This window comes from Rattus rattus, chromosome 17 (genome assembly GCF_011064425.1).
Source record: "Rattus rattus isolate New Zealand chromosome 17, Rrattus_CSIRO_v1, whole genome shotgun sequence".
Lineage (NCBI taxonomy): Eukaryota > Metazoa > Chordata > Mammalia > Rodentia > Muridae > Rattus > Rattus rattus.
Window position 1 is genome coordinate 18,186,014 of NC_046170.1, and position 15,029 is coordinate 18,201,042.

At 40.4% G+C, this 15,029-nt stretch overlaps 1 protein-coding gene across 3 annotated transcripts in view; it reads right to left on the reverse strand.

The window, feature by feature from the left end:
- The window catches only part of Inpp4b (inositol polyphosphate-4-phosphatase type II B), a 339,582-nt gene that overhangs the window by 65,678 nt on the left and 258,875 nt on the right, over positions 1 to 15,029 (reverse strand). For all 3 annotated transcript variants that reach the window (XM_032887879.1, XM_032887880.1, XM_032887878.1), the window contains 5 exons: positions 10,140 to 10,312; positions 8,889 to 9,012; positions 7,713 to 7,830; positions 4,674 to 4,814; positions 2,561 to 2,658 (listed from right to left, as the gene is read on the reverse strand). In XM_032887879.1, coding sequence (XP_032743770.1) covers positions 2,561 to 2,658; positions 4,674 to 4,814; positions 7,713 to 7,830; positions 8,889 to 9,012; positions 10,140 to 10,312 — 654 coding nt within the window. The remainder of the gene's footprint in view (positions 1 to 2,560; positions 2,659 to 4,673; positions 4,815 to 7,712; positions 7,831 to 8,888; positions 9,013 to 10,139; positions 10,313 to 15,029) is intronic.

Sequence of the window (15,029 nt, forward strand, 5' to 3'; positions counted from 1 at the left end):
TTCAACAAAGAACCATGGGGGAGGAAGGGAAGATTGTAAGAGCCAGAGAAGAAAGAAAGTTTGCCCTGATTTGGTGTCTCCTAGAAGTGTCTGAAAACTACATCTATGTAACCTCATCAACATGGCCAACTAGGCAAGGCCTGGACAAGATCTACCCCAACAGACATGCTAATGCAGAGAGTGAAAACCGCATGGGGGTTCAGCCCTTGATAAGAAATGGCAGGCAACTGAGGAATGATGAGTCTTCCCCAGGAAGTTGGGTATCTTAATACCAGTTGTCTGCTTTAAAATCATATACATACACATAACGAAGAGACTGTCAGGTTAATTTATACCCTATCATCTATCTATCTATTTATCTATCTCTATGCTAATACTATTACATTGTATACTAATATAATATATCTCTGTATGTATTTAAGAACAATTAAAGGAATAGAGGCCATGAATTTTAGAATAAGAAGATGCCTGAGAAGGAATAAAAGAAGGAAAGAAAAGGCTGAAATGAAGCAAGTGTATCTTAAATTCAAAGAATAAAAGATGTTAAAAGCTTTTGAAATACTTTTAATAAATTACATGTAATACATTTATTTTTATATAATAAAATTTCAACTTTCAAAGATACGTGGTTATATAGTCGACTTTATCTACTCCAGAGTTTACCATCCATAAATTAATAAACTATAGATCATATGTGTTCAGAAGTAAAACTGCATTTGTATGGAACCTGTTGTAGACTTGATGTGTATGTGATTATTCCCTATAAAATTACAGCACAACAAACATTCCCATACTGCTTAAATTGTACTAGGTTCTTATTAGTAGAAATTATGTACTTTAATGTATTTATAGCGTGTCCAGAAACCATTCCCTTATGGAGATTGAGAAGACAACTCTAATTGGTAATATAGAAAGGTTAATGTTCTTAAATCCTCTTTTGGGTAAAAACCATACGTCCTATTTTATTTTATATCTTAACAGTTTCCCTTCTCTCTCAAATCTTTAAACATTTATTCCTTCGAATAGTTCAAATAGTTTACTTGAGTATATAAATGTTTTATATTTCACGTTAGACAATCCTTCAGTAAGGACTTTTACTTAATTTCTTTTTTAGGCTAAATGGTTGGTTTTGGTATAATGAAACCCTTCATGAAGTTCCATAACCTACTTTTAATTTACCCCTGAATAAAGAAGACATGGTAATAGCTCTCAAACATTACTATGGATCAGACAGCACTTGGAAGCATGGGTTCAGGGAGGTACGGGAGTCTGAATAGAAGCTGAGGACCTGCATTTCATATTGATTGCCAGGTCTGCTGATGTGGATGGGCTAGGGAATATAGCTAATTTTCCTATATCAGAGTAGACAGAAGCCATGTTGGAAATACATGAAAATTCTGACATCATTTTAGAATGATAAGAAAAAAATCAAATCTCAGAGCAGCACATAGCCGATGATGTCTAAATCTTAGTAACTTCATTAATCGCTGAAGAAAAGGAGTTTCATTTACACAAACTCAGAACCTTAGCGAAAGTAACACATCTATAATCCTTAGTGTTCTGGGGGCTAAAGAATCTCCATTGGAAGATTTGAATGTTGGGAAAACATATTTTATATGAAATATAGTAATATAAAAATCATAATGTAATACCAGGACAAGTTATCTATGTATCTGCAATAACTGCATGGGTCACTGGAGCATCATGAAACCATGCTTGCCGAGCTATGAAAAAGCAAATACTCTTCTGCCTGTGAGAGTCCAAGCGCCAGACACAAACGACGAACAGATTGTTTATAAGTTGGTGACAACTCTACTTTGTGACTTTTGATGAAAATGTAATATTTCTACTTGTTAAATTTAGTTTCCTGTCCTCACACATATCTGAGGAGAGTTATACTGGAGATAAATGAAATCCTAGTCAGTCCATAAATTCAAATACCCAAGAGCTCAAGTTGAAGGAAGAGCTACCCTAGCGAATAATGGAGAACGCATATCCAACATTTAAAACATGGCTATCTGCTTAAATGGTTACAATTTTCACATAAAATGGTGCAATAAGCACATCCAGTGAATTTGTCCCTAAAGTTATAAATCGTAATATTACATCGGAGAACTTGTAACTTACATCATTGATCATTACACCGGAGCACTTGTATTCTATCCAGCTTTCTCTTTATACTCATGTACTATGTGTCAAACAGATAAAATATTAACGAGAAATGATCCAGTTATTTAAGTGTTAACTGTGCAAAATTTTTATTGGACTCAATTGAGATTTCTAATTATACCTTCCGTATTTCTAAATCTTGGCATTTTCACCATTTAGTGTCCCAGCATGGACACCGGGCACACTGAGGACGGCAATCAAGGTAACGAAGCAGGCTTCAGCCACGCCACCTTGGCAATCAGTCTTTTTCTTCCCAAAGTCTCAAAGTCACTTTCGCCCCCACCCCATACTCCTTTGCTCACAGGCCTCTTTTGCTTAAGATTTTTTTAATCAACAAATGATTGTTAATCAGCAAATGACTGTTAGTGTTTTCTACAACCCATATACTTACAATCAGGAGGCATCTTTTCCATAAATATTGAATAATATTCTTGTACAAGCTCAAAATTTTCTTGATTAATACTTTCTTGCAAAGAAACATCTCCAAACCTAAAAATAGAGAAAGGATGAGGAGGGGAAGAGGAGGGGGAAAGGGAGGAGAGTCATGGGATATAAAAGAGCACCAAAAATTAATACAGCTTATCTTGTCCTTTTATACAGATGATGGGATTTTTTTCTAATCTACCGTACACCTCATTTATAAGGTCATGCCTTAGCACACAGAAGGAGCCCCTCCACCTCTCTCCATTTGAGATTCTATTCATGCTTGCACAAGGATCTAGAAGACCATGTCTGGAAGCTGGGCTGGATGCTAGCCTCTGCCAACTATGGAGTATGTGCTACGGTCCTCTCCTTGGACTTCACTACTGAACACGCTCTGCGCAGGCCTGCAGCTGTGTGTCAGAGCTCTCCTTGGCGGCCTTCGTCATGTCCTTTTTTTCTGTATACCATTCCATCTGTCTTCTCTCTCAATACGTCCCAGTTCCACACTTCAAAAGTTTCTCTTCCGACCAAAGGATGTCATCCAAGAAGTTTCCAATATGTATCTCCATTCAAACCCATATGCATATTTATCTTGGTGTCAATTAAAGTCTCAGTGCTGATTCCTAACTGTGCCTTTGCTACTGCCATGAATCATGATGTGAATATCTAATGTGCAGAATGTGTGATACGCAGCCTTCAGAGTGGTCATGACCTGCAGGTTGAGAAAACACTGCCCTACGAGAAGGTCCCCATGCTGGAGTCACATTCTTTCTTCACTAGTTTTGTCTCTTTAACATCTTTGGTTATTTTATGACCCAGTTTCATGTGGTATTTGCTGATAGACTTCTGCTGGGTGATGATCCTTTGCTTCTACAGCTTGGCAAAGCAGGTAGCGCCTGGCAGAAGCGGGTTCTGCATCTATATTAAATATGGTGTCCAGAAAAAAACACAGGAGACTTTCTTTAGGGTTCTCTGACCTCGCTAGATAGTATGAGCAGCTGGAAGATGATCGTGTTCTCACAAAACTCCCATGTGGAAGCCATTACCTCCAGTGTGTCTGTGTTTGTTGGTGTGGGCTCTGAGGATATGCCCAAGGTTAAATAAGATGAGGGTGAGTTCTGACCATGTGGGATTAATATTCTTATAAAAGGTGCTACCAAAAACCTCTTCTACCTTTCCCCTACATTTGTGGGAAGAGGAGGTTGTGTGAGCACATAGGAAGAGAGCCATGTGACCAGTGGCTTGGAACTGGCTCTCACATTTCCATGCCTTTGAACTGTGAGGAATGATGTTTAGTTTTTCAAACCTATCTGGTCTTCAATCTTCATTCTAGTCTAAGATTTTCGATGCAGTTAGCATTTATCTATGTAAGGATGGTCACATAAAATACATGGTTGGGAATAAATACTAAATAGAATGCTATAGGATTTATGCAGTATCTCACGTGCCTGGAGAAGACCAGAGTTCTAAATCAGAATAATAGGGGTGAAAGCGCAGAGGGGAAGGTGCCCTGCCTGAATCAATACCGTGTTGGTGTCAATGTGCTAAGCCAACTGACTTGCCTGCTGCCCCCAGGCTTTCCCCTTATTCTGCAATTTTGTCTCTTTTTCAAATCCTGTCACTTATACAGTTTCCAGGTAATTAAAACTTACAATTTTAATTTACAAGAGAGATAAAGGAAAATGAATGCTTTCAAAATGAAGTGACCCCTAGAGCAGTTAGAATGACACGGATGATAAAACTAGTGTAGGCTAGAGGCTCACTGGTCCTTGAAAATTCCTCCCGACTCTTTAAAAGTCCGTAAACAGGAGAGTCAGAGGCTACTCTCTAGGTCACACTCATATTTTGCTGCTGGTATAAATATATTTCTCAAGGTTTTGACACATTTAAATCTAAATTAGGAGCATGACTCCTTCATTTACAGTTTCCTTCATTATGAGAAGCAACTTGGAAGTATATTAATTGAAAGGAAAATACCACACATCATATGTCTAAATCTCTAAGCAGAAATATGCTATTTCTCAGGATGCAACAAAAGCAGAAAGAGAAACGCTGAACTCCATCTTTCTCGCGAAGCCTACCTCTCGGCCAGAGTCTGCTGCTCATTGATTCCAACGTTAAACAGAACAGGGTACACGTGAAGCAACTGGCCTTCTTTAATTTGCAGAGGGAGCGACTCAAACACCGTCGCTGGCAGCTTGACCTCCACCACGTAGTGTTCGCTGGAGACCGCCAAGCGTGGAAGGCAGAAAGGGTTTAGGTTAAGACATGAATGAGTTGGTTCGTGTTCATAACTCACCCATGTTGCATCGCGTGTTGGTCGTGTGTGTAAGTCACATTTCAGCACAGCAGTGCATCACGCCATTTTCCCCATTCATTCACGAGTACACAGCTAATGCCTAGTTTTTCTTGTGAATAGTCTCCTGGTGGATACTTAGGGGAAAGCTTATGGGGTGAGCAAATACTTTCTTTCCTCTTGGGGATATATTTAAGGACCGTAGTATAAGTTTGTATTTGATTTTTTTTTAAAAAGACTGATTAGCTATTTCCTTTCTTTTTAATTAAAATGTAATTGCATCATTTCCTCCTCCCCTTGTTTCTTTCCCTCCTTCCAAGCCAAACACTCTCATTACATTACTCCTTTGAAAGTTAATGGCCACTTTTTCTTCATATATATATATATATATATATATATATATATATATTATATGTACATAAACATGCATATGCATATGGGAAGTACATAAACACAGTCTGCTGAGACCATTCAGTGTTGTTCGTCTGTATGGGATCTTAGGGATGACCAGTGGTGTTGGAGAACCAATTAGGGTGCTCTATTTCCTTCCTACCAGTCATGTATGAAACTCCCAGCATTTCTTTGTTGTAGTGTAGCAACATTTGCTATTCTTAGAAGTCTTAAAGGTGATGGTTTCCACGTGAGTACCCTCTATGAATGGGCAGTTTCCACCCCTCCCCCACTGACTAGAGATACTGAGTATGATTTCATATGCTTCTCTCTTTTAAAAATTTTAATCTTATTTCTTCACTTATTCACTTTAGGTCCCACTCACTGCCCCCTCCTACAACCCTTCCCCCTTCTCCCTCTTTTTCTCCTTTAAGCTGTAGAGTCCCCCCCACTCCTGGGTATCCCCTGACTCTGCCACTTCTAGTCTCTGCAGGTCTAGGCCCTTCCTCTCCCACAGAGGCAGACAAAGCAGCCCAGGTAGAAGAACATACCCCACGTGCAGGCAACAGCTTTTGGGATAGCTCCCACACCAGTGGCTCAGGACCCATGTGAAGACCAAGCTGTACATTCGCTACATATGAGCAGGGAGGCCTAGGTCCCCCCGTGTATGTTCCTTAGTTGGTGGTTCAGACTCTGACAGCCTCCAGGTTCCAGGTTAGTTGAGTCTGTTGGTCTTACTGTGGCCTTCCTATCGTCTTCGGGGACTACAGGCCTTCCTCGTATGTTTCTTATCATTTATCTCTATTCAGATTTTTGTCACGTTTTAAAGTATATTTTTAATTATTATTTAGATGTGAAATGCCTAAGTATATTTTTGGAACAAGGACTTTAAAAATTACAATCTGTATGTGTTTTCTCTCAGTTTGTGGCTTGTCTTTTCACATTCTTTGTGATTTCTTCTAAAGGTGAGTGTGTGTCTGTCTGTCTGTCTGTCTGTCTCTTTCTTTGTTACACACACACACACACACACACACACAGAGACACACACACACACACACACACACACATGCACAGTGCTAGTGATGGGTCCCAGACCCAGTTTTTCTGGGCTGAGGATCAAATTAAGGTCTCTAAGCCTGGTGGGCCAGTGCTTTGCTAACTAAACTTTCTCCCGGATGAGACAGCTGTTTGGGGTGACTCTCCTTAAAGCTGAGAGAATTTACCCAAAAGCAGCCTTTTGTCTTTCTGGAGTCTTTCACTCCTTGGACAAGTTCTGATCATAAACAGAGCTTGAAGAACGTCCTCAAGAAGAACGCCCTTCTCTTTGCCCGCACAAATGGCCTGCTAAACTTCCCCATGAATTTTGGGGGAAAAGTATCAACTTGTTACATTTCATCATAAACTTCAGAGTAGTGTATGAGCTGTGTTATTTTCCAGTGGTATTTGTGAACAATCTTTCCTCATTTTTCCTCCTATGAATAGCAAAGGATGCATTAATATCTGGATGAGACATTTACTTTCATGGAGGCTGTGTTTTCTTTCCTTACGTTCCAGAGTTACCTTTCAACTATGCGTGAAGAACTGGCTGTTTTGCATGTACCTTTAACACGTGATTCTAAAGAATTATTTTATGTTTCTTTTGTCTTTTCTCCATCTCTTTCCAACACATGTTTACCCTGTGACCTAAGACTATTTCACAATTCAAGTAACTTCATATAGTACTTAAATATGTTAACATCAAATTGATTAAAATCTGGATGACTTCTGATTCAAACATTTCATACGGTATACTTCTCCTGTGAGAAGTCTCTTTTACATACCATCATTTTTTTTTATTATTTCTAGTATTTTGACCTTAGAAGCCATTTATTTAAAGCCCTTCTTGGAAATGTCGCAGTCTGAAAGTGAATTGTCAAAAATGATTAAGAAAAATGGTGGAATATGCACCCAACATAAGAATATATCCTTCACAACATGTTGCTGCATTTAAGTGAATTTAATTTCAAGTCATCTCAAGAATTATGAAGCTATTAGCTGGGCAATTCCCGCAAAAGTAAAAACACCCAGAGCTTTGGACTAGAACAGTAATGAAGAGAAGTAGTCCTTGGAGGCGGCGGCTGCCGCTGCTGCTGCTGCTGCTGCTGCTGCTGCTGCTGCTGCTGCTGCTGCTGCTGCTTCAGACTTTCTACATCTCCCATGCACCCTCATGTTTAACCTCAAGACCATCGGAAACACTCACGAGACTTCCGGGATATTTTTAAGACCTCCTGGTATAATGCCATCTGGGTTTATTTCTTGACCTCCCCAAAAGAAGGAAACAAAACAAACAAACAAACAAACATCCCCAAACATGATCTGACTTATCCAAGGAAACTTGCCCAGAAAACACTGTGTAAGCGAGAAAGTCTGGGCTCTGGACATGGGCACCACTCACCGCCTTCCCGTGAGAACAGGGAGGACATCATTGGACGTGGCTTCCGTTATTTTGAAAGCGACCTTCCTCAAGTCTGAAATGCCGACAGCCATGTCCTCCAGCATTCCGATTTCGTCACCTGCACGGGGAGAAAGGGACCTTGTTGCAAACAGACTATTAAAATATAATGTTGGCCGCCGCTGTGCCTCCCTGCTGGGATTGTCCCTAGCGTCCAGTGAATGAGATTATGAAGGCAGTGGCTCCATTCAGCGTACTTTCCCATTCGGCTCAGGGCTTTCATCAGTGGAATCAGAACAGTTTCAATGGACTCTAGAAGTCAATGTTCCCTTTGAGGGAAGAAGACTGTCCAGCTTTGTTGAGAGCCTAGAGAGAGACGTCTGAGCCTTTTATGAAGCGACATCTTTTCATTGACAGGGCTGTTAATTTGATTTTTTTTTTTAGAAGAAAGAAAGCTGCAATGATCATTTAATCAATTGATCAATTACCTAATGCTAATTTTGTCTTCAAACTCTGAAAAACATAGCCTGGAGATATAATGAATATTCTAGATTAGCACCATGCAAAGGAAATAGAATGTGAGCTACATAAATATATGCAGGTTTTCTGTTCCTCGTTTTTGAATCTAAGAACAAAGTGGAACAAAGCCGCATTGGTTTTAATAATGTAGTGTACATAATTCTAATATGTACAAATTACAGACTCAAATGTAAAGTGATATTTATTTCTTAATAGCGAATACAAAACAGTGTCTCTGCTGGTCTTTGAAATCTGATGTTCACATCTAGAACACATTGATTTGGGCCAGATGCCTTTGAAGGCCTCCATAAGCACGTGGGACTCCTGTATTGAACAGCGTAGTTCTAGACAGGAGGCCGTCATGTGTTTCGAATCCAATGAAACCAATGTTGTCAGTGAGCCTCTATATTAAATCAAAAAATACAGATCGCTGCTCAAGAATCCACTCTTAAATAATCCACAACTCAATTTTCAAAATATAATATGAACCGCAAAGAAATCCCAAGGGTGAATGAATGTAAAACCTGGAAGCTGCCTTTTGTTCTGTTATGCTTGGCACAGAAAGCTTCACTTTTTACTTTTGATGCTATTTAAAGACAACAGAAGTATTATCACTATCCATCGCAATAAGATCGTAGCACAAGCTCACACAATACTTACTGTAAGTGCTTAGCAGCCCTTCGTACTGCACTATCAAGCCCACTGTGTGAAGCTGCTGGAGGAAGCCAGGGTCGTGCAAACTTGTGTGTAGTTTGATGATAAAACCACAAACCAATCCAGCAAGCTAAGAAAAGAAACCATCCGAGAAATTTTAGGGTCAGCAAACTTATCACTTCAGTTTTTAAATATCTGCAGACTCTTGAGACACCACAGATTTAATTAAGATTCCTCAAGCATATATAACAGAGGTGCTAGAAATTGGTACATTATTTATTAAAATAAATTGATGGTCTTTGATCTCGGGTGGCATTGTCTAAGGGCTTGGGGAGATGGAATTGGAAAGAAGCTGGATCAATGGGTTTCAGAATCAAAGCGGAACGTCTCTGAATTGTATGCCTACCATCTATAACCGTGGCGCCATTAAACATTCTTAAGATTTTTCGAATTATGCTATTATTTTGTTCTCGCACATCTGACTAGACTCAGTAAAACGACATTATTAATAAGCAAACTTAAGGGGGAGTTCAGTCTGGTTCATTCATCTGCTACTGGATCACTAATGGCATAATGTACTGGCAGTGGGGCAATTTGGTTAAAATATCCCCTTCTCACAGACCGCTTACAAAGTGAAGAATTGCTCTCCCTTCCCTTCATGCTTCATGTACTTGACCTCTAAAAGTGAGTTGTGGGGTGGAGAAAGGGGATACAGAAATGCAGCAGGCTCTGCACTGGTTTGTATGACTGGTTTTAGAGTCAGGATTAGGGTTGAGTGTGGCCAAAACAGGTGATTCTGCAAATCCTTATGAGCAAGTCTTGCTGGAAACTTCTTTTATAAATAAGGGAAGAGACCAATGTGAAACCTGAAATTTATGCGGAAGCTGAATAAATAAGGAGCAAACACCCCCTTCACTGAGGTCTTGGCCATCACCTGCAGTGCAAGGTGACAGTCCCTTCCTTTTCACCCATAGGCTGTCCCAGGGAAGGGTCATTATATCTTCCTCACAGACTCTATCCACTGTTCAAGCGAAATATGCATTTCACATTGAGCTGTATCTTTTCCACAAAGAAATACCAATGGCTCAGAAGTTGTTCTTGATCTCTTCAGCCTATTTCCTTATATAAACAAAACAGGGTACCAGAATTTCCAAAAAGGATCTTTAGAAATAAAACCAAGCCAAGAGCTTTACCCCCATCAAGGACAGAGCGTTACCAGTTCAGCACTGTTCCGTACACACAGCAAGGGGCACCCACCGCCTGACTGAAGACGATGTCTCTCCTCAGAGTCAGCATCAAACACTGGGGCAGACTGTAGGCGAGTTCCTGAAGCAGCACAAATGTCAGGGATTGCTTCGCTCGGTTCACCACTTCTCCCATGCACTCCTTCAAGGTAAGGATGAGTGGGTGCAGCTGTTCATACCAGTCCTCTGTGACAGCGCATGCGGGACAAGGACAGCGGGAAAGACGGGAAAGAGTCTGTGAGTACAGAACCAACCTTGTCCATGAACGTGTACACCTATCAATGAGTCCTGAAGATTGTGGTTGAGAATCTCTAAGTCCAGTGATTTCCCTAATCCAAGTCTACAGCCAGTCTTCCTTTGCATCCTTTCCTATGCAGTCTTGTACCTAGACGTATGTCATATAAGGCCATAGGCGGCCTTTCTGTCTCGCTCTTCTCCAGGGGAGCACTCTCTGTTTGTTAATGATGCACTGTTTCTTCCTATGCCGGAGACAGATTTCTTTTGCTGGAGTTTTCCCAAAGATTTCATAGAAATGTGACCATCAAATCAGCTCTCATCCCATGGTGGCTCACGTGATATCAATCTCCTCCTCGTTCTGTCCGGGATGCATTGTTACCCTTCAGTTCCATTCCTGGTCTCTCCCTAACTTACTTCCCATCATACTCAGATCGAGGTCCTCCTCTGTAGTGTGGGTGGGAACTTTTCAGTCAGTCTGAATCCCATTTCATTCGAAACCGAATAAAGCAACAAAGGGCAAGCAAGCAAAACCATCACAAGTAGAACAAGTAAATTCATGAAGCATGAAGCATCCTCCAGGATCCGACCTCTGCACACCACCTTAAGAAAACCATTTTCTGGGTGGAGAGATGGCTCACAGGTTAAGAGCACTGACTGCTCTTCCAGAGGCCCTGAGCTCAATTCCCAGCAACCACATGGTGGCTCACAACCATCTGTAATGGGATCCGATGCCCTCTTCTGGCCTGCAGACATACATGCAGGCAGAAATTTGTATACATAATAAATAAATGAAAGAAAAACAGACAGACGGACGGAAGGAAGGAAAGGAAGGAAGGAAAGAAAGAAGGAAGGAAAGAAAATTGTGGCTGGAGAGATGGCTCAGTGGTTAAGAACACTGACTGCTCTTCCTGAGGTCTTGAGTTCAGTTCCCAGCAACCACTTGGTAGCTCACAACCTTCTGTAATGGGATCCAATGTCCCCTTCTAGTGGGTCTGAAGACAGTGGCAGTGTATTCATATACATAAAATAAATAAATCGTTTTTAAAAAATTGTTTGCAATGTTGTGTTCTAAGTGTATTAAATTATCCCCCAGCATGCTCTACCTCCCCACTATAGGAGCTTTGAAGATAGTGTCCCTCTAGAAGTTTTCTTTTCTCTACTTACTTTCTGATGGTTTATCTTCTCTGGAGACTTGGTCCGGGACCTCTGTCCCTGAGGAAGCTGCCTCCCTGCTTGTTTTTGTTTCTTTCCTAAAGCTTGGGTGCTGTTGTGCCTCTCTGTGCCACATCATTCTGATGCTGCTGTGTGTGAATTCGGCTAAAGAAGAAGCTTAGCAAGGGAGAGGAATGTATTTATTTAATCACCAAGTCTCCAGAAACTAGGACAGGGCTAGCTTTTAGCGGACACCAAAATTGCCGAAGAATGCATCCATTTGTGCCATTATGTTTTTGCATAATGCAGGCATGTAAGGAAAAGTCAAACTTTTGACGTTATTAGAGTTCCACATGGTGTATTTAAAGAATGGTGTGCGTGCGTGCGTGTGTGTGTGTGTGTGTGTGTGTGTGTGTGTGTGTACTATCTACATGTGTGCACATAGGTGTACAGGTATGTGTGCCTCTGTTCCTGCATCTTCTTCTATTGCTATCTTATATTTTGAGATAGTCTCAGACTGAACCTGAAACTCTCCCATTGGCTAAAGTCTCTGGCCAATGAGCTCCAGGCTCTGTCCTTTCTCTCTGCTTTCCTTTGTGGAAAATATGGGTATACTTCACTGTGCTTGGCCTTCTTCTTGGATGCTGATTGACTGGATTTTGTTTCATACTTTTTTACTTAATAAAGAAGGAAGACGAGATTGGATCCAAACTCACATCTTCAGCTTTGCACATTGCCATCTCTCTAACACCAAAGTAATCTTTTTTCTTAATCAATCCATTCGTTTACATCTCAAATGATATTCCACTTCCTGGTTATTCCTCCATAACAGCCCCCATCCCACACCCGCCCTCTCCCCTTCCCCCTTTGCTTCTATGAGGATGCTCCCCCAGCCACCCACATAGCATCCCTTTATCCTGGGGCATCGTACCTCCTCAGTACCAAGGGCCTCTCCTCCCACTGATGTCAGACAAAGCTATCCTCTGCTATATATGTATCTGGAGCCATGGATCCCTCCTGCACACTCCTTGGTTGGTGGTCCAGTCACAAAGTAATCTTTTTAAAAGTCAAAATGTCTGCATCAGGTCATCTGCATATTTATTCTAGCTTTCATTTTATTTTGTTTTACTTTTTTTTATCAGACTACTAAGTGTGTGAGTGAGTGGGCCTCTCATTCTTGGGCCTTCTCTTGGGCCTCTTTTCTTCCTGTTGCTTTTCCTTGGCCAACTTCAATGTGATGGGTTTTCTTCATTTATTATATTTACTCTGCTGTGGTTTGTTATTATAATTTAGAAGCCTGTTCTTTTCTAATGAGAGATAGAATAGGTGGGTGCTGATGGGTGGGCAGGTAAGAAGAACCTGAGAGGAGTAGAGGGGGGGAAACTGTAATCAGGAAATGACTATGAGAAAAAAAATGTCTGCTTTCAATAACATGAAAAAATCAAAACCAATGAGGGTACCTACATGTCTAGATTTGTAACATGTACCAACTACATAATTGTGAATCTGGCATATAATATATGAACAAATTTCAATTTACTTGGAGAAAAAAGACTTGAGAAATATATACACATTTTGGGTTTTGTGACATTCTATTAAAATCTAAATGAAGTAATAGAGGATTGACAAATACAACATGAATAATGGAAGATAAAAAAGTAATTATCAAGTAGGTTTGTGATAACATCAGATTCTCAGAACAACAACAAGGTCAATAATCAGTTAAGACCTTGAAAAAACAATAAAAAATGAAAAACAAAAAAAAAGAATCACGTGAGGACTGTACTATTTACAATTATTTTTTTGATGTTGTGATATAATAAACTAAATGGCCCAGTCCAAATGGTTGAAAGGATAATGAGTGACCTCCAGCACGCACAAAAAATGCTACAAAATAAAACAAAGCATTATGTTTCATCTTTCCAAAAGATACTGTAGACTTAAGTGTTAGTATTGGGGGGAAGAAAACACTAGAAAAGGAGAAATTCACAGAAGGCTCATTACAGCTGGTTTCACTTGACCAAGAGTCTGCTTGTGCTTCAGGGTGAAATATGAACAGTGGTTCAACTGAAGTCATTAATTCCCACAGCACCGATTACATAGAAAAGTGGGAAAGATGACTTATTTTTTTTTTTTAATAAATAGCATTTCAGGCACCAAAAAGCAATGCTCTATGTAACTACATATCTTCCACACTTACATGTTGCATGCCCCATCCTCTCTCATTTTGTACCTATTACCTTCAATATGAAAAACTAGTTGTGTGTGTGAGTGTGTGTGTGTGTGTGTGTGAGTGTGTGTGTGTGTGTGTGTGTGTGTGTGTGTGTGTTGATATCACCCACCCTTACCTATGAAAACACTAGGAAAAGAACATTCTGATAACCTCACTTAGAGTTCACTGTTGACAGCTAATTGCAAACCGGTCCTGTGATTGGTTGTGTACGTCTGAGACTGCACTGTGTAATTATCAGGTGGAAAGTACAACTTCTGGGCAGTAGATGGAGCTGCTTTATCAGGCTGAAGTTGAACTACTTTGTCACTTAATTCAAGGATGAGTAAACATTTTTCCTCGCTATCTGCATAGTTCTCAAAGACCGTGTATCTATTGCCTAAGCACCTTGACTCCCACTCTCCCGTGTCAAAGGGGCAATAGCTTGCTCAGGGGTGTGACACGCGCTTTCCACTCTGAAAACAAAAAGCTATCGTAAGTGTATAGGTTTTCGTCCTTGAATGAGATTGTCCATTCAAATGAAATGCAGATGTTTGCTTTTCTTAAAGGTTTTTGAAAATGGAAGCTTCACTGGCCACTTATAAACTTCAGAACGAGAGACCGAGGGAGAGAGGAAAGAGGAGGAGAGAGGAACAGAGGTGGAAACAAACGAGAGAAAGAGACCATTTCTAGTTTTACTAGAATAGGGATAGAAAGTACTCTAAACCCAAGAGGAAAGGGAGGTGCTTCTCTAGCTAGAAGCATTCCAGCATCTCCATGTAATACCCTACGTTCTGTATATAAAACCGTGATTATAGAACTTAGGATTATAATTTAAGAAAAATGAGAATATAGAAAACAGTTGTAATTGAAGAGTTGGAAGCGTTGGAGCATGGTAAGAGGTCTTGAAGAAGACAGCAGGCTTTCTGTGGAGATACCAAGCGAGGAAGAAGGCAACAGACGTGTATCTTTTAGAAAGAGAAACAATCAGCTCTACCAGTAGAGAAAGGAACTGTCCCAGCAAACTGCAATGACTACAGGTTTCTTTCCCAAGTTAATGTCCAGCCCACTCTGTAAACCCCAAGTTCTGACATGAACTCGATAGGCTACGGAGGGCCATAGAGAGGTAGAGTTCAGGTCATAAATGGTCTTTCTGCTACAGTGAACATTTCATGTCATTCTTACCAGGAGCAAAATATGCTTCAAGTTTCTTGTCAAAACTGATGATTGTTTTGGTGGGGAGAGAGCTCACTCTTCCTATTTCTGACATGTTCTTCCTAGTCCACCATTTGCACAGTGACAGTT